At 54.2% G+C, this 19,004-nt stretch overlaps 2 protein-coding genes across 5 annotated transcripts; both read right to left on the reverse strand.

Annotated features, from left to right (window-relative positions):
- Positions 1 to 3,144: 3,144 nt before the first annotated feature.
- LOC147652122 (maestro heat-like repeat-containing protein family member 7) lies at positions 3,145 to 10,927 on the reverse strand. Of its 4 annotated transcripts, none has more exons than XM_086896649.1 (16): positions 8,440 to 10,927; positions 8,073 to 8,137; positions 7,803 to 7,955; positions 7,525 to 7,632; positions 7,300 to 7,448; positions 6,895 to 7,042; positions 6,501 to 6,574; positions 6,281 to 6,418; positions 5,874 to 5,988; positions 5,564 to 5,701; positions 5,155 to 5,331; positions 4,867 to 5,022; positions 4,614 to 4,715; positions 4,185 to 4,287; positions 3,844 to 3,904; positions 3,145 to 3,532 (listed from the first exon to the last, which is right to left on the reverse strand). In XM_086896649.1, the coding sequence occupies exons 1-15, from the start codon at positions 8,555 to 8,557 to the stop codon at positions 3,846 to 3,848; spliced, it is 1,803 nt and encodes a 600-aa protein (XP_086752775.1). In that variant the 5' UTR covers positions 8,558 to 10,927; the 3' UTR covers positions 3,145 to 3,532; positions 3,844 to 3,845. The 4 variants fall into 4 exon arrangements, with proteins under 4 accessions (XP_086752775.1, XP_086752773.1, XP_086752774.1 ...); XM_086896647.1 differs by having other exon boundaries at positions 6,501 to 6,688; XM_086896648.1 differs by having other exon boundaries at positions 7,525 to 7,635.
- A 4,456-nt stretch (positions 10,928 to 15,383) lies between these two features.
- On the reverse strand, positions 15,384 to 18,540 carry LOC147652123 (uncharacterized). The gene is made up of 9 exons (XM_086898015.1): positions 18,536 to 18,540; positions 18,112 to 18,226; positions 17,802 to 17,891; positions 17,500 to 17,569; positions 17,106 to 17,260; positions 16,853 to 16,954; positions 16,424 to 16,526; positions 16,083 to 16,143; positions 15,384 to 15,771 (listed from the first exon to the last, which is right to left on the reverse strand). Exons 1-8 carry the CDS (start codon positions 18,538 to 18,540, stop codon positions 16,085 to 16,087), a joined length of 699 nt encoding a protein of 232 aa, XP_086754141.1. The 3' UTR covers positions 15,384 to 15,771; positions 16,083 to 16,084.
- Between the last annotated feature and the right edge of the window lie 464 nt (positions 18,541 to 19,004).

Consider the following 19,004-nt stretch of genomic DNA (forward strand, 5'->3'; position numbering starts at 1 on the left):
CTTTCCTTTCTGATCATCTTTTCTCTGCTCATCTCCTTTTCTTACTTCTGGACACTGATTTTTCCAGTGTCCAAATCTCTTGCAAAATGCACATTAATCCCTTCCCAGTTGGGGTGGTCCTCGTTTTGGTGGACCTCGCTGACATTTTTCTTTCTCCCCCTCCTTCACTAATGCCACCAATTTTCTCATCCCCTGTTTATATCCTTCTTCTCAATTGCTAAAGACCCTCCAGGCTTCATCCACCAGGGTTTCCAGATTCTGGCTCTCTGGGACTCTGATCTTCTGGAGCTTCCTCCTGATATCTTCTGTGGATTGTAGTAAAAACAAATTTATTAGCTACTGCATTCCTTCACTCCATCCTGGGTCCAGGCTGGTATGTTTCCACATTGCATCGCGCAGTTGATCTAAAAATTCAGAAGGTGTTTGAGAAGGACTTTGTTTAATAGCATATAGAGCTGATTAATTGATAGTTCTGGGAATTGCTCTTTCCAGCCCTTTTACTGTTAATTTCTGATATCTTTGCAACTGTCTTAGTCCCCCTTGTTCATTGGGATTCCAGCCAGGATCTTGAAGGGGAAATACATCCTTAACATCCTCCTGTGTTGTCCTACAATCATCCTCAGCTAGGTCTTTAGCTACCTTTAAAACCATCCAGTCTATATAGTGGCCACCATTGTGTACAGAACTTAACAAGCTCCCTCTTGCTTTCTGCATCACATATCCCACTAGTTCTTTCCAATGTGTTAAAAGCCATCCCAAAGGACTACTCCTAGGAATTCCTTTACTCTCATTTGCTCCCATCCTGGAAGTTCTTTTTCTCACAATGTTTCTTTATCCCAACTTTGGAGTTTCACTTCGTAATATTCAGGTACCCAATTATCTTGGGCACACTCAACCCTAAGAATGTCAATTAGTTTCTTTAGGGTCCCCAAAATTCCATTCTCTAATAACTCAAATATCTCACTGCTGCCATGGCTTACTTTACCAGTTCCTAGTAAGATTTTTATCGCTATCTGGGTGGCTTTATTTTCTTTATTCTCTTTTGTGTTACAAAGGAAACAGAGTCCCCACTTGGGGATCCTCCACCTAAATACCTTTCAGAGCCAAGGCTCTTGACAGACTACACAGCAAAACACAATCCAAGGGTTACAATCACAACCTTTCTTTGAAAAGAGAAATTCTTTCTCCATGGCTCTCCAAGGCCCCTGATTCCTAGGCATGTAAGCTTAATTAAGAAACGGTAACAGTCAGCAGTTTAACTCCCGTCAGTAGATGGTGGCATCTCCTCAAAAATGCTTATCACAACCCAACCACGGGGAGACGGGGAGATTTTATTAAAGGGGTTTCATACAATCAAACACACACCCCAATCACCCTGTCCTTCTCTAGCTGCTTGCAGTCGCCCAGAGCGAATCCACAGATTGGGATTCCCCACTCGCCCTGTGCTGATAGCACGTCTCAAACACGCACTTCCTCTGGCCTTTCAGGGCACGCACACACACGCAATTTATGTCTCATGCTACGCACATTACTGGCTCTGCCACTCAAGCCTCTCCTGGTTCCAAGCCTCTCCCATTTCAGAATGTTACAAATGAAATTCAGCCTCATTTTATCAATAGGGATTTTATTGAAAAATTTGTAAAATCGAATTATGGAAACAACCACAATCACTGTCAGCGTCGAACCCGGGATCGGCAATGGGTGAACTCTGAATCAGCCTCTGCCACACTGATTCCCACAAGTTCACAACTTGTCTTTGGGAGAGCGGTGTTTTATACAGGTTTTTTCAGCTTGAGGCTATGCAGTTTCAGTTTCTTTCTTTTTCTTGTGTTGTTACATATTCCTATTTCTGCTGCTGGACTGCTGATGAGTTTTCTGAGAAGGAGATGATGTTTGAGTGGTTTTTCAGGAAGAAGGCTTTGAGATGTAGAATCGTGGTGAGCTTTTTTTTAAGTCTGTGTAGTTTTTTTTGGGAAACCGACACAGAGATGTATGGTCCTGGAGAATCACATCAGGTCGGTATCAGGCGTTAATCACCAGGTCCTTAGAGCACTTATTTTGCTTGGGCTGGCCCAGCTCTTCTCATTATCTCTTATGATAAGATAAGTATTATCTTAATTTCTGGGTCATTCTCTTGCAAATTCCTGGATTTCCAGCAGCTGCTTTTGCAATCTTAAGTTGCTTGTGGTTTTTGTTTTACATAAAACATGCTTTTATTCTTGATTTTCTATGTGTACAATAAAACACAAATTATCCCAACATATATTACACAACCATACGCTCCACTGCCCAAACCCTGTCCCTCTTCTCTTACCCACACTCAAACGTGTCCATTTTTCACTCACACGTGCTCCAAACACCATGGGTTTTTGTGCTCTGGGCATCCCATCCTCATTGCCAAGAACATCATGGGTGCTGGAAGATGCCCGTGCACAAAATTGCAAAGCAACTCTTATTTTATTAGTTGCTGTTGCAAATAATACTTACCAACCCCTGGATTGCGGAAAAGCCACTGGGCAGCGGCAGGAGATGGAGCATGGTGTTCCAATGGGAGGGGCAGGCAGGCCATGCACCTTCAGGACATGCCCTGCATCAAAAGGCGTGCATTTTGTCCTTCTTGCCTCTCCTCTGCAGAACCAAGCCTCCTATCTTCTCCCCTGGAGTGGAATTTTCCCAGTCACCATGTCATCTCACCCTTGGCCAGTACATGAGGTAAGGTCACCATGCCAATAACAGCCTCATTGATACTGTTCCTCTTTCACAGGTTAACTTCCCATCAATTGATCAATCCATTGTTCCTCTTAAGGGTCAAATTCCCAGCAGTTAACCCATAAGGTTTCCTTCAAAGTCTGTTCTTCGCCATCATGTTGACGTGCACAACAGAGGACAGAACACGGCAGGGCCTTAGACACAACTTTGGTCCCTGACACACCCAGGCTCCTTGTCCCACTACTGGCCTTCAGTAACACCTTGAACTCCACAATGCTGTGGAGCCGGGCCTTCAGCACAGGGACCTTTCCAGCCTGATCTGCGCTCCTTCCTCTGCGTCTCTGCACAAAACACGGTGCAGGAGAGAACGGCAGGAGGGGCCTGTGTGTCACAGTGCTCTGGATTTGTGTCCCTTCAACTCCAGACAGATGCAGGTTAAGTGAAAAAGGCAAACTGTTTATTAATGCAAGGTGAAGCAAAGGGATGAGCTGGAAAGGGAAAGAAGGGGATGGGCATGGACTGAGGGTTGGAGGTAAGGAGCTGTCAAAAGGGAGGAAGAATAGAGGGAAAAAAGGGGATGGGCACAGTCTGAGGGCTGGAGGGAGCTATCTACAGGCTGGGAGAGGGCTGAAGCCCCGTGAAAATCCCACAGGCTCAGCTGTGCCAGTTGTCAGCTGTGCCTGGATCTCCAGTGGCACTGGGAGGTGGTGTCCTCTTCAGTGTCTCCTGCTACTGTTCTTGGGACACTTGTTCACTGGCAAACTAAGCTTGGATATTCAGATTCCTGTGGGATGGAGTGGTGTCTTTGTCGGGGCTTCAGTGGCTGGAAGAGAGAGGACAAGAGGCACGGTCAGGGCATGCATCTGCAGGGATCCTAGGAGACATTCCTGCCAAGGACATTCCACCTGGCTCTTGCAATGGCCACAAGAGAGAACTAGACAAAAGGATCAGCCAGAAGGTGCTGGCCACAACTCCCACCCCTGTCCCTGAAATCTCTCTGCTCTCTGCCCACACTGCCCTCACCCAGACAGGGAACGAAGCACTCTGCAGCTGGGCCAGGGATTGCAGCTCCCATCCCAGGCATTGCAACTGCCCCCTGCCAGCCCCCAGTGCCAGCCCGCTGCTCTCACTCACCCTCACTGAGGGTCTGCAGCTCTTCCTTGTGCGCCCTTGTTCATGAACATCCTGGCCATCCCTGGGAACATAAAGCCTGTCAGGGCCCCGGCATCACAGCTCCCTGCTAGCGGCGCTGCCAGCCCTGGGGCCACACGGCCTCCCGCCCCGGCAGGGCTCAGCCCCAGCCCTTGCCGCATCCTGACTCAGCCCAAGGGCACGGCTGCCAGAGGCCGGCAGCAGCCCCGAGGGCAGCCGGGGCTCCAGGGCGCCGGGCCCGGGTGCCGCTGCCGGGACAGCAGCAGCCGGGGCCGGGGCCGAGCTGCGGCGGGGCCGGGAGCCAGCCCGGGCTCGTGGCTCACCGATGAAGCTGACGGCCGCCTCTCGCAGGGACTCCTGTGGGCTGTCCAGGTATGGCAGAGCCCGGCTCAGGTACTCGGCCGCTCGGCTCTCGTCTTGTGCCAGCTGCAGAGAGCGGCAGGAGGGAAGGGTCGGTGCGGGCTCTGCCTCTCGGCCGGGCGCTGCCTGCGGCCAGCCCCGGCCTCCCGTGCCCGCCCAGCCCTGAGGCACCGGGCAGCAGCCCCACTGGGCTGGGGCTCCATCGGCACCCGGCTCAGGGCCACAGGAGCCTGGAGAGGAACCCGTGTGTCCCAGGGAAGGGAGCAGCGTGTGAGGCACAGGCTGGCTCCCATGGGTGCAGCACTGGGCCACAGCTGCCAGCCCCACACACTGAGCCCCGGGGACAGGGAGCTTCTCCAGGCTGAGGCTGGGGTTTCCAGGCCGTCCTTTACCACACATTCGGTGATCTTCGACAGATCCTCTGTTGGCAGCACACACAGGAGCTCTGTGTTCTTTAAGAAGGTGGCAGCACAGTGCAGCGTTTCCCGGGAGGCCTGGAGAGATGCAGAGATGCCATTGCTGCCCAGGGCACAGGAGTTGCATCCCTGTGCCAAGGCCAGGAGGAGGCCGCAGCCTGGGAGGCAGCAGGGCAGGAGGCAGCCCAGCCGCCTCCCAGTGGTCCACCAGCATCACACAAAAGCTCACATCAGCCACGCGCTGGTTGTCGTCGTGGCAGTGCAAAATGAGCGGGAGCAGGCTCTGCTTCACAATTCCCTCCACTGCAGTTTTTCCCTCTTCCAGTACCAGGTTCATCGTATTGCGGAAGAGGTGAATGGAGAGCACCTGCACGTGGCTTTTGTCCTGGAGGAAGGAAGGAGGAAAAGATCTCAGCGCCACCTTCTCCAGCCCATCTGGGCAAAGGCCTGAAAATCCACAGGCCCAAAGTTTGTGTGGGCAGTAGCCAGTGCCCGTGGCCGGGGCACAGAGCCTTACATGGTCAAAGAGGAGCACAAGTGGCTCAGCAAGCTTGGGGGCAGCAGTCCTTGATAAATGAAGACTTCTTCTCTTCAGCACATTTGTGAGCACAGACAGAGACATGCCGACCACTTCCCCGTCTGCGTCACTCAGCAGCTGCAGGAAGCTTTGACACAGGCGGCGTATAGGTGTGGCCTGTGTGGAACACAAGGCTGTGCTGGGAAGCCCTGAACGGCTGCAGCGCCAAGACCGCCCTGGCACTGCAACCCCACCCTGCTGCTGCCGGGCCCAGAGGCCAAAGGCCTGTCCCAAAGCACTGAGGCAGGTGAGGCAGGAGGGCTGGGAGCAGCTGCCTCAGCTCCTGAAGCCCAGCCAGCCCAAGGGGCTGCTTTGCCCAGCACAGCTTCAGCCGCTGCCCCGTTCTCACCATCGAGGGTTCCTGGCTGAGCACCACGAGGCCTCTGAGCGCCAGGCGACGCCTCTGCCTGCACTCGCTCTGCAGGTGCTTTGATGTGATCTCAAGGACACAGTACCCACAGTCACTCAAGTTCAGGCAATCCAGGACCTGAAAGGCACAGGGCAGTGACAGAGGAGCCGGCTGGCAGGAGCCTGGAACTGCACAGGGCTGGGCCCAGGCAGCAGCACAGGGCGCGGGCACCGTCCCAGGCAGCTGTGGCTATGCAAGGGGACAGGGCTGGCAGGCAGCTCAGTGAGGTAGTGCTGGCCATGGGGCTCACCTCCACAAGGAATGCCAGGGAGGACAGATCCCAAGGTGCCTCCTCCCTGATGAGCCTCCGGACAAATTTGTGTGCCACATGGTAACACAAGGGCGTCAAGTCACGGCGCATCACCCTGGAAGGGGGGAAATGGCACCAAGACACAGAGGTGGGGGGTGGGGGGAGGCCAAACCTCTCCCAGGGATGACTCATGGAGATCTGGCCTTTCCCCAGCATCCCTGGGGGGACCATGGGTGCTTTGGGACCATGGGGCTCCTTCTGGGCTAACCCTCCTCTCAGACTTCTCTAGTCTGCTCAGCCATCCCTCAATGGCAAAGCCCTCTGGCCAGGACCACAGGGACTGTGGTAGGGCACCCTGGGGGGCACAGGGCACACATTTCAGAGGCAGTGGCGAGAAGGGGTCTCACCTGGCCAACAGACCCACGGCATAGTGCTGGGTGTCAGCATGGAGCAGCGTTTCCCAGCCACACTTGCGCTCCATGGCCATCAACTCGTTGTCATAGTGCAGAAAGCAGAGCAGAGCCTTCGTGGCCTGCACTGCAAAGCTGTGTGCAGAGCAAAGGCCAGGTCACATTGGGTGCACTGGTGTCAGCCACAAGGGCATGGGAAGGACAGGAGGACTGGCACCTGTTGGGTTTTCCGGGAAGGCGGTGTTGCTCCTGGCATTCTCTCCAGAAGTTATCAACTTCTGCTGGCATCAGCTGTGTGGTGGTGAAAACGTGCAACAGCAGAGCCGCAAAGAGAGAGTCGGAATAATGCATCATGGCCTCATGGCTCTGAGGCACTTGCATAATCACCCAGAGCACCAGAGTTGCCTGCAAAAGAATCACACCAAGACAGCGCTCAGTGCTAAGGCGTCCATGGGGTAGGGCCCGAGGGGAGATGCACGGGGAGCAGCGGGCCCGGTGCCCCCTGAGCCTGCCCCTAGCCCAGGTTTCAGCCCAGCCTGAGGCAAGGAGAGGATGAAGAGCTGCTGGAGAAGCAACCTAGGGGACAGGCAAGGCCAGTTCCAGAAACTCACAGCCAGAGCAAAAACGTCCTTGTTGTCCTCATCAGAGGTGCAGATGCTGCAAAGGGGCCAGTTCTCCATCACATGGAGCAGAGTTGGCAGCACCTTCTCCATTGCTGGTCCTGATGAGGCTATGGCTTGCCACATTATGGCAGCAGCTCTGTGGGATCAGAGCTCTGTGTCAGGGGTGTCTCAGTCACAGAGCCATGCCCTGTGTAGCTGTGGGGTCCCAGGTGACAGAGCCCCAGTGCCCTGAGGGGCAGGGAGGGAGCACTGGCAGCAGCCTCAGGAAACAGAGGGGCCCGAGGCTCCTGGGCCTCTCTGCCTGTTGGGCAGAGCCCATTGGACCGGCTGTGCAGGGTGATGGGCCCTAAAGGCCGCTGAGCCCTGAGCTCTCAAGGCACGTGGGCCCCATACCTGTCACACGATGGGGCACAGCGCAGGAGGGTCAGCACCACATCGTCCGGGTGTTCTTCAGCCAGCTTCACCATGTTAGTTGGCAGCCTGGCATCCACCGTAACGGAGCACATTAGATGCTGGTGGATGCTCCGTACAATAGCTGGCACCTAGAGTAGGAATGGGGAAGACTTGGAGTGCTGTCCAAGGCAGCAACTTCCCCAGCTTCTCCCAAGAAGTGCTTACCGTCCCATCACACTCTGCTGGCCTCAAAGGCTGAGGGGGCCCTGTGGATGTGGCTTGAAGGGGCACAGGATCCTGGGAGACCTCCAGTTCCGGCCCCTGGCTGGCTACCTGCTGGTCAGAAGGAACAGTCCCCTTTCCAAAAAATCCATATTAGGTGCATGACTCATGGTGGGAGGGGGCACAGTGTCAGTATTTGTGATGCCCTGAGTCTCTCTGGGGTTTGGAATGGCCATGTCCTCAATCAGTACCACATCAGAGTTTGCCCTGTCATCACTCACCACAGCGTCCGAGTCTTGTGAGGGCGCAGCTGAATCTGGGCTGACATCAGGCTCTGCCTGGAGCTCCTCCAGCCCAGAGTCAGGCTCAGCTGTGCCCTCAGTTCCTAGCGGGCTGATCTTTCTATGCCGACTTGGCAGGAACTGGCGGAACCTCTGTGCAGAATGAAGAAAGGACAGGGAAGAGAGGCATGTTCCATGGAGTGCTGCAAGTGCAGAGCTGGGCCGAGCAGTGACAGCAGGCCCAGCCCAGGTGGGGATGGCTGCAGGTACCTTCAGCGTTTTGCGGAAGCGGCCCTGGGCAGGCTCCTGCTCTTGTCTCTTGTCCATGGCTGCATCTGGAAAAGAGCAGCCAGAGCTGAGGGACTGCGGGAGAGGCCGGAGAACACAGCCCAGCCTTGCACTCCCCAGGCAGGGACAGCCCTGGGGTGGCTCAGGGGATGGAGCACGGTCACTGGCGGGAGTCAGCCCCAGCCCTTCTTCTGTCCTGTCCTTGGGCATGTCCACATGGGATGGGATGGGATGGGATGGGATGGGATGGGATGGGATGGGATGGGATGGGATGGGATGGGATGGGGTGGGGTGGTGCAGGGCCCAGCTGGCTGCAGCTTCAGCCCTGCGGCCCAGCTCTGCCACTCACCATCCTGCCCTTGCTGGAACTGCTCCGGCTCTTCAGGGTGTTCTGCTGGGGCAGCTCCACGGTCTGTGCTTCTATTCCGTCGGAACACCCTGAATAGCCTGAAGAATCTGCCCGCCATGACAAAATCGGGCCTTGGGAGCACCTTCTAAACAGATGTTATCGGGAAGCTCCGGCTCACCAATTCCCACAGTCTGCTCACAATGTGAGCTGTAGGAATTACGCCTTGGAAAAGCTCCGGGTCAGGCACTAATGAGTGGGCTGTGTGGGGGCTCCTCACAGCACCGCTCTGGCGTGTCCTGTCCCGTCGCATGCACCAGGCACTCTGGTGTGGTCTTGTCACCGCCAGCTCTTGTCCATTCCACCGTTCCATTCCACGGTTACCAGGCTGCACCGTGTCACTAACGGCCCTTGCACGCCCTGCCACCTTCCTGGTTCTGCCCCATCCCCCCAGCGTGGCCTACGTTGGAAGGAGTCCCTTGCCCAAAGTGTCTAAGACAGGATCTTTAGGAACACCTCAAACCATCAGCAAACACTGCCCTGCTCTGCAGGCTCAGGGCAGCAGAAGGAGCCCCCAGGGCTGCCGACGCAGGCGCAGCAGGAAGGGCACGGGGCCTTGCACAGAATCTGTACAGGGGCCTGGCAGCACTGAAATCAGCAGGTGTGGCAGAGTCCCCACCGAGGCAGACCTGCCACCCCAGCCGAGCCCTGGCAGTGCTGGTGCCCTTCTCCTGCCCCAGAGACCTGTGCCCCTGGGGGGTTTCTGTGCCAGAGGGCCAAAGCCAAAGCCCACGTGCATTGGGGGCTGGGCTCCTTCCTGTAGGGGTCTTGGCAGGAGCTCCTGGAGCTATTGCTGGCCACTCTTGCTATCTGTCAGATGATGTTGCTCCTTCCTGGAATGATGTTTTTCATGGAAGGGGTTTGCAGTAGCACAAATGTTCAAGGCCCCAGTTGCTGCGTGTCTGTCTGTGTTACAGCTGATGCAAGTCAAACATTTCCTCCAGACATAGAATCCTGCTTGAGCAGTCACAGAGCTACATCTATTTTTACATTATGTTTGTAATTTTAATTTTTTTTAAGTTTTCCAGAGCCTGCTGACTGTTTTCAAGGTTTTCTCTCTATCCCCAGTGCACATTCTCCAGAAATTGTGCTCTCACATCCTTTTGCATTTATTAAAGTTACCTGCAGTGACCAGTCAATCAAAGCCCTGGGAAAACTTTAAACTTCAGGGTGAACCCAGACAAAATATTTATCTCCCACAACTGAAGCCATGAATTGCCAAGTACTGTCCCCAGTACACCTGTAGGTGTGCTGATGCCATTTCAAAGGGGTTGCCAATGAAAACAAATTTTAATATTTTTGTAGTTTCCACATTGGAATTAAAATCCCTGACTTGAAAAATCATATGTCAAAATTTTTAGGACTCTTACAAACCAAAGCTGTCATTTTCACCCTGCATTTTAGAGTCTCTGAACAGTCACACAAGGTTTTAGTTCTACACTAGTTTAGACACTACAGAAAAAGTCCTTGGTGTTCGGCTATAACTTTACATCAGCATATATTCCTGATGATTATTTTAGGCAGGAGCAGCAAACTCAAGAATGAGCCAAACAGGCTGTTCCTGTGTTCTCATGTCCTGAGTCTCTCTCTCTCCGTGTCACGATGGCACCAAGGCCGCTGCCTTGGGACACCGGAGTGTGGAAGGCGAGCCCGCCCTCAAGCACGGCCATCCAAGTCAGTCACGGGCACAGGCTGCAGCTGAAGCTGCCAAGCGTTGCTGTGAGGCTGGCAAGTCAAGAGAAAGCCATTGTGGCCAATTCTGCTGAGGCCTTTTGCCAAACCAAAGGCAGCTGTGCCCACAGCCTCCCCCTGTCTGGCAGCCGGCTGCTGCGGACGCCTCAGTTCGCAGGTGCCGACGCTGGGGCTGCTGCTGTTCCTGTGCACACTCTGCTGCTGTTTCTGTGGGCTCCAGAGCCGCTTGGGCAGCAGCCACTGGGCAGCCCTGCTGGAGGAGACACCGCCGCCCTCCCCATGGTGGCAGCAGCTCTGCGGGCCCCGAGCTCTGTGTCAGGGGGGCCTCGGTCACAGCAGCGTGGCCTGGGCAGCCGCGAGGGCCCGGCCTGGCCGCCAGCCCTGCCTCTGCCCACTGCCCCTTATGGCAGGCACCCAGTGGCCGTGGCCTGGCAGCACCCCCTGCCCTCCATGTCCCCAGCCAGCCCAGGCTGAGCACACCTCGGGCTGACCCCACCCTCCTGGAGGTGTACTGTCCCAGCCCCAAGGGCTTCTGCTGCAGGCCTGGCAGACATTTTGGGGAAGCGCCAGAACAGCCGGGTGTCAGGAACCAGGCGGCTGCCCGGGGGCTGCTTATGGCCTCTGACACCCAGTTCCTCAGCTCTTCCCACCACCCCGGCCCCTCAGGGGCCTCCTGTCCCCTTGGAGTCTCCTGACACCCACTCCCTCACACATCCCCCTTGTGCCTTCCCACGGCCTTGTCCCGTCAGGGCCTCCACAGCCCCTCATCCCTTCATGGCCTCCCAGCAGCCTGTTCCCTCAGGGTCTCCCCCAGCGTGGCCCGCCAGCAGCGCCGCAGCCCCACAGGAGCTCCAGAGGAGCTGCATCAAGAGGCACCTGGGAGCCCTCAGCAACCCAGCCAGCACCACACGGGCACGAGGACACAGATGGCGCTTCCTGGCTGGGACAGGGCTTGTGCCTTCAGAAGAACCACCAAAGGCCAAGGGGTTTCTGGCCATTTTCTCTGCACCACTGCACACTCTGGCAGGTTGCTGAGCACAAGCACCCTTTTCCCTCTCTTCTCCGGTATCCTGCAGACCTTGGGCAGCAAAAGAAAGCTCTTGGGAGTCTATATTTAGAACCTATCCTATATTTACATAGTAAACAAAAACAAAAATAAGGAAAGAACAATTTTGCAGAAAAATAAAATCCTGGCTGGCTCAGGTGGCCCCAGCAGACAGAGCCTCCCAGATCAGCTCTCAGCAGAGCTCCAGCAGCGCATCCAGTCAAGGCCTGAGAGATGAGACCGTGTCCTCTATGCCATGTGGAGCTGATCTTGCAGGTTTCCAAAGATGGAATATTGAGTTCTCTCTACTGCCTGGAGGATATAAAATTTTTGAATTGCCAGGCTTCTGATGGCGGGGCTGATGTTGTGTGCCATAACTTCAAGGGCTGGAAGAGAGGAACAGAGCTGTTAGCATTCAGGAACACACATAATCACGGAATGATTATATGAAGGTGCTTTATTGAAGAGCTCTGGGTGTCAGGGGTACACATACCCAAAGCTGACCCGACTTGGTTTTGAAATTAACATGTTTTATACTCTATCATTATATAACTTACATCTTAATTATTAAACTTCCATTGTTCTATTGCATGCATTGTTTTTACCCAGGCATGGATTTCTTGTGATTCTCCCCAGCCTCCTAACATTGTTCCTCTTGTTCTATAAACAGTAATTATTTCGAATCACATCTAACAATTTATCATCTACTGACTACACACGTGCACTTTGACATGATCTTTAGCCTAACATTTCCCAGGGCCTACTTTTCCCAGGGCTTGCCAAGCCTACCTTTCTTTATAAGTCCCTGAATTTTCTAAGCTTTTAAAACCTTTTACTATCACAGGTATTAGAACCTTATTCAACACTGAAAATGTTGCTCCTGTATCTCTTAGAAATCCCACTTCTTCTTCTTTATTCCCTCGACTGGGAGCTATAACCAGAGGGTCACCTGGGGTAGGGCACTCCGGTCCTCTTCAGTCTTCTTTTACATGAGCAACCTCCCCCTTTCCTTTCTGATCATCTTTTCTCTGCTCATCTCCTTTTCTTACTTCTGGACACTGATTTTTCCAGTGTCCAAATCTCTTGCAAAATGCACATTGATCCCTTCCCAGTTGGGGTGGTCCTCGTTTTGGTGGACCTCGCTGACATTTTTCTTTCTCCCCCTCCTTCACTAATGCCACCAATTTTCTCATCCCCTGTTTATATCCTTCTTCTCAATTGCTAAAGACCCTCCAGGCTTCATCCACCAGGGTTTCCAGATTCTGGCTCTCTGGGACTCTGATCTTCTGGAGCTTCCTCCTGATATCTTCTGTGGATTGTAGTAAAAACAAATTTATTAGCTACTGCATTCCTTCACTCCATCCTGGGTCCAGGCTGGTATGTTTCCACATTGCATCGCGCAGTTGATCTAAAAATTCAGAAGGTGTTTGAGAAGGACTTTGTTTAATAGCATATAGAGCTGATTAATTTATAGTTCTGGGAATTGCTCTTTCCAGCCCTTTTACTGTTAATTTCTGATATCTTTGCAACTGTCTTAGTCCCCATTGTTCATTGGGATTCCAGCCAGGATCTTGAAGGGGAAATACATCCTTAACATCCTCCTGTGTTGTCCTACAATCATCCTCAGCTAGGTCTTTAGCTACCTTTAAAACCATCCAGTCTATATAGTGGCCACCATTGTGTACAGAACTTAACAAGCTCCCTCTTGCTTTCTGCATCACATATCCCACTAGTTCTTTCCAATGTGTTAAAAGCCATCCCAAAGGACTACTCCTAGGAATTCCTTTACTCTCATTTGCTCCCATCCTGGAAGTTCTTTTTCTCACAATGTTTCTTTATCCCAACTTTGGAGTTTCACTTCGTAATATTCAGGTACCCAATTATCTTGGGCACACTCAACCCTAAGAATGTCAATTAGTTTCTTTAGGGTCCCCAAAATTCCATTCTCTAATAACTCAAATATCTCACTGCTGCCATGGCTTACTTTACCAGTTCCTAGTAAGATTTTTATCGCTATCTGGGTGGCTTTATTTTCTTTATTCTCTTTTGTGTTACAAAGGAAACAGAGTCCCCACTTGGGGATCCTCCACCTAAATACCTTTCAGAGCCAAGGCTCTTGACAGACTACACAGCAAAACACAATCCAAGGGTTACAATCACAACCTTTCTTTGAAAAGAGAAATTCTTTCTCCATGGCTCTCCAAGGCCCCTGATTCCTAGGCATGTAAGCTTAATTAAGAAACGGTAACAGTCAGCAGTTTAACTCCCGTCAGTAGATGGTGGCATCTCCTCAAAAATGCTTATCACAACCCAACCACGGGGAGACGGGGAGATTTTATTAAAGGGGTTTCATACAATCAAACACACACCCCAATCACCCTGTCCTTCTCTAGCTGCTTGCAGTCGCCCAGAGCGAATCCACAGATTGGGATTCCCCACTCGCCCTGTGCTGATAGCACGTCTCAAACACGCACTTCCTCTGGCCTTTCAGGGCACGCACACACACGCAATTTATGTCTCATGCTACGCACATTACTGGCTCTGCCACTCAAGCCTCTCCTGGTTCCAAGCCTCTCCCATTTCAGAATGTTACAAATGAAATTCAGCCTCATTTTATCAATAGGGATTTTATTGAAAAATTTGTAAAATCGAATTATGGAAACAACCACAATCACTGTCAGCGTCGAACCCGGGATCGGCAATGGGTGAACTCTGAATCAGCCTCTGCCACACTGATTCCCACAAGTTCACAACTTGTCTTTGGGAGAGCGGTGTTTTATACAGGTTTTTTCAGCTTGAGGCTATGCAGTTTCAGTTTCTTTCTTTTTCTTGTGTTGTTACATATTCCTATTTCTGCTGCTGGACTGCTGATGAGTTTTCTGAGAAGGAGATGATGTTTGAGTGGTTTTTCAGGAAGAAGGCTTTGAGATGTAGAATCGTGGTGAGCTTTTTTTTAAGTCTGTGTAGTTTTTTTTGGGAAACCGACACAGAGATGTATGGTCCTGGAGAATCACATCAGGTCGGTATCAGGCGTTAATCACCAGGTCCTTAGAGCACTTATTTTGCTTGGGCTGGCCCAGCTCTTCTCATTATCTCTTATGATAAGATAAGTATTATCTTAATTTCTGGGTCATTCTCTTGCAAATTCCTGGATTTCCAGCAGCTGCTTTTGCAATCTTAAGTTGCTTGTGGTTTTTGTTTTACATAAAACATGCTTTTATTCTTGATTTTCTATGTGTACAATAAAACACAAATTATCCCAACATATATTACACAACCATACGCTCCACTGCCCAAACCCTGTCCCTCTTCTCTTACCCACACTCAAACATGTGTCCATTTTTCACTCACACGTGCTCCAAACACCATGGGTTTTTGTGCTCTGGGCATCCCATCCTCATTGCCAAGAACATCATGGGTGCTGGAAGATGCCCGTGCACAAAATTGCAAAGCAACTCTTATTTTATTAGTTGCTGTTGCAAATAATACTTACCAACCCCTGGATTGCGGAAAAGCCACTGGGCAGCGGCAGGAGATGGAGCATGGTGTTCCAATGGGAGGGGCAGGCAGGCCATGCACCTTCAGGACATGCCCTGCATCAAAAGGCGTGCATTTTGTCCTTCTTGCCTCTCCTCTGCAGAACCAAGCCTCCTATCTTCTCCCCTGGAGTGGAATTTTCCCAGTCACCATGTCATCTCACCCTTGGCCAGTACATGAGGTAAGGTCACCATGCCAATAACAGCCTCATTGATACTGTTCCTCTTTCACAGGTTAACTTCCCATCAATTGATCAATCCATTGTTCCTCTTAAGGGTCAAATTCCCAGCAGTTAACCCATAAGGTTTCCTTCAAAGTCTGTTCTTCGCCATCATGTTGACGTGCACAACAGAGGACAGAACACGGCAGGGCCTTAGACACAACTTTGGTCCCTGACACACCCAGGCTCCTTGTCCCACTACTGGCCTTCAGTAACACCTTGAACTCCACAATGCTGTGGAGCCGGGCCTTCAGCACAGGGACCTTTCCAGCCTGATCTGCGCTCCTTCCTCTGCGTCTCTGCACAAAACACGGTGCAGGAGAGAACGGCAGGAGGGGCCTGTGTGTCACAGTGCTCTGGATTTGTGTCCCTTCAACTCCAGACAGATGCAGGTTAAGTGAAAAAGGCAAACTGTTTATTAATGCAAGGTGAAGCAAAGGGATGAGCTGGAAAGGGAAAGAAGGGGATGGGCATGGACTGAGGGTTGGAGGTAAGGAGCTGTCAAAAGGGAGGAAGAATAGAGGGAAAAAAGGGGATGGGCACAGTCTGAGGGCTGGAGGGAGCTATCTACAGGCTGGGAGAGGGCTGAAGCCCCGTGAAAATCCCACAGGCTCAGCTGTGCCAGTTGTCAGCTGTGCCTGGATCTCCAGTGGCACTGGGAGGTGGTGTCCTCTTCAGTGTCTCCTGCTACTGTTCTTGGGACACTTGTTCACTGGCAAACTAAGCTTGGATATTCAGATTCCTGTGGGATGGAGTGGTGTCTTTGTCGGGGCTTCAGTGGCTGGAAGAGAGAGGACAAGAGGCACGGTCAGGGCATGCATCTGCAGGGATCCTAGGAGACATTCCTGCCAAGGACATTCCACCTGGCTCTTGCAATGGCCACAAGAGAGAACTAGACAAAAGGATCAGCCAGAAGGTGCTGGCCACAACTCCCACCCCTGTCCCTGAAATCTCTCTGCTCTCTGCCCACACTGCCCTCACCCAGACAGGGAACGAAGCACTCTGCAGCTGGGCCAGGGATTGCAGCTCCCATCCCAGGCATTGCAACTGCCCCCTGCCAGCCCCCAGTGCCAGCCCGCTGCTCTCACTCACCCTCACTGAGGGTCTGCAGCTCTTCCTTGTGCGCCCTTGTTCATGAACATCCTGGCCATCCCTGGGAACATAAAGCCTGTCAGGGCCCCGGCATCACAGCTCCCTGCTAGCGGCGCTGCCAGCCCTGGGGCCACACGGCCTCCCGCCCCGGCAGGGCTCAGCCCCAGCCCTTGCCGCATCCTGACTCAGCCCAAGGGCACGGCTGCCAGAGGCCGGCAGCAGCCCCGAGGGCAGCCGGGGCTCCAGGGCGCCGGGCCCGGGTGCCGCTGCCGGGACAGCAGCAGCCGGGGCCGGGGCCGAGCTGCGGCGGGGCCGGGAGCCAGCCCGGGCTCGTGGCTCACCGATGAAGCTGACGGCCGCCTCTCGCAGGGACTCCTGTGGGCTGTCCAGGTATGGCAGAGCCCGGCTCAGGTACTCGGCCGCTCGGCTCTCGTCTTGTGCCAGCTGCAGAGAGCGGCAGGAGGGAAGGGTCGGTGCGGGCTCTGCCTCTCGGCCGGGCGCTGCCTGCGGCCAGCCCCGGCCTCCCGTGCCCGCCCAGCCCTGAGGCACCGGGCAGCAGCCCCACTGGGCTGGGGCTCCATCGGCACCCGGCTCAGGGCCACAGGAGCCTGGAGAGGAACCCGTGTGTCCCAGGGAAGGGAGCAGCGTGTGAGGCACAGGCTGGCTCCCATGGGTGCAGCACTGGGCCACAGCTGCCAGCCCCACACACTGAGCCCCGGGGACAGGGAGCTTCTCCAGGCTGAGGCTGGGGTTTCCAGGCCGTCCTTTACCACACATTCGGTGATCTTCGACAGATCCTCTGTTGGCAGCACACACAGGAGCTCTGTGTTCTTTAAGAAGGTGGCAGCACAGTGCAGCGTTTCCCGGGAGGCCTGGAGAGATGCAGAGATGCCATTGCTGCCCAGGGCACAGGAGTTGCATCCCTGTGCCAAGGCCAGGAGGAGGCCGCAGCCTGGGAGGCAGCAGGGCAGGAGGCAGCCCAGCCGCCTCCCAGTGGTCCACCAGCATCACACAAAAGCTCACATCAGCCACGCGCTGGTTGTCGTCGTGGCAGTGCAAAATGAGCGGGAGCAGGCTCTGCTTCACAATTCCCTCCACTGCAGTTTTTCCTCTTCCAGTACCAGGTTCATCGTATTGCGGAAGAGGTGAATGGAGAGCACCTGCACGTGGCTTTTGTCCTGGAGGAAGGAAGGAGGAAAAGATCTCAGCGCCACCTTCTCCAGCCCATCTGGGCAAAGGCCTGAAAATCCACAGGCCCAAAGTTTGTGTGGGCAGTAGCCAGTGCCTGTGGCCGGGGCACAGAGCCTTACATGGTCAAAGAGGAGCACAAGTGGCTCAGCAAGCTTGGGGGCAGCAGTCCTTGATAAATGAAGACTTCTTCTCTTCAGCACATTTGTGAGCACAGACAGAGACATGCCGACCACTTCCCCGTCTGCGTCACTCAGCAGCTGCAGGAAGCTTTGACACAGGCGGCGTATAGGTGTGGCCTGTGTGGAACACAAGGCTGTGCTGGGAAGCCCTGAACGGCTGCAGCGCCAAGACCGCCCTGGCACTGCAACCCCACCCTGCTGCTGCCGGGCCCAGAGGCCAAAGGCCTGTCCCAAAGCACTGAGGCAGGTGAGGCAGGAGGGCTGGGAGCAGCTGCCTCAGCTCCTGAAGCCCAGCCAGCCCAAGGGGCTGCTTTGCCCAGCACAGCTTCAGCCGCTGCCCCGTTCTCACCATCGAGGGTTCCTGGCTGAGCACCACGAGGCCTCTGAGCGCCAGGCGACGCCTCTGCCTGCACTCGCTCTGCAGGTGCTTTGATGTGATCTCAAGGACACAGTACCCACAGTCACTCAAGTTCAGGCAATCCAGGACCTGAAAGGCACAGGGCAGTGACAGAGGAGCCGGCTGGCAGGAGCCTGGAACTGCACAGGGCTGGGCCCAGGCAGCAGCACAGGGCGCGGGCACCGTCCCAGGCAGCTGTGGCTATGCAAGGGGACAGGGCTGGCAGGCAGCTCAGTGAGGTAGTGCTGGCCATGGGGCTCACCTCCACAAGGAATGCCAGGGAGGACAGATCCCAAGGTGCCTCCTCCCTGATGAGCCTCCGGACAAATTTGTGTGCCACATGGTAACACAAGGGCGTCAAGTCACGGCGCATCACCCTGGAAGGGGGGAAATGGCACCAAGACACAGAGGTGGGGGGTGGGGGGAGGCCAAACCTCTCCCAGGGATGACTCATGGAGATCTGGCCTTTCCCCAGCATCCCTGGGGGGACCATGGGTGCTTTGGGACCATGGGGCTCCTTCTGGGCTAACCCTCCTCTCAGACTTCTCTAGTCTGCTCAGCCATCCCTCAATGGCAAAGCCCTCTGGCCAGGACCACAGGGACTGTGGTAGGGCACCCTGGGGGGCACAGGGCACACATTTCAGAGGCAGTGGCGAGAAGGGGTCTCACCTGGCCAACAGACCCACGGCATAGTGCTGGGTGTCAGCATGGAGCAGCGTTTCCCAGCCACACTTGCGCTCCATGGCCATCAACTCGTTGTCATAGTGCAGAAAGCAGAGCAGAGCCTTCGTGGCCCTGCACTGCAAAGCTGTGTGCAGAGCAAAGGCCAGGTCACATTGGGTGCACTGGTGTCAGCCACAAGGGCATGGGAAGGACAGGAGGACTGGCACCTGTTGGGTTTTCCGGGAAGGCGGTGTTGCTCCTGGCATTCTCTCCAGAAGTTATCAACTTCTGCTGGCATCAGCTGTGTGGTGGTGAAAACGTGCAACAGCAGAGCCGCAAAGAGAGAGTCGGAATAATGCATCATGGCCTCATGGCTCTGAGGCACTTGCATAATCACCCAGAGCACCAGAGTTGCCTGCAAAAGAATCACACCAAGACAGCGCTCAGTGCTAAGGCGTCCATGGGGTAGGGCCCGAGGGGAGATGCACGGGG

This window comes from Cyanistes caeruleus, chromosome 7, assembly GCF_971803275.1.
Source record: "Cyanistes caeruleus chromosome 7, bCyaCae1.hap1.1, whole genome shotgun sequence".
Classification (NCBI taxonomy): Eukaryota; Metazoa; Chordata; class Aves; order Passeriformes; family Paridae; genus Cyanistes; species Cyanistes caeruleus.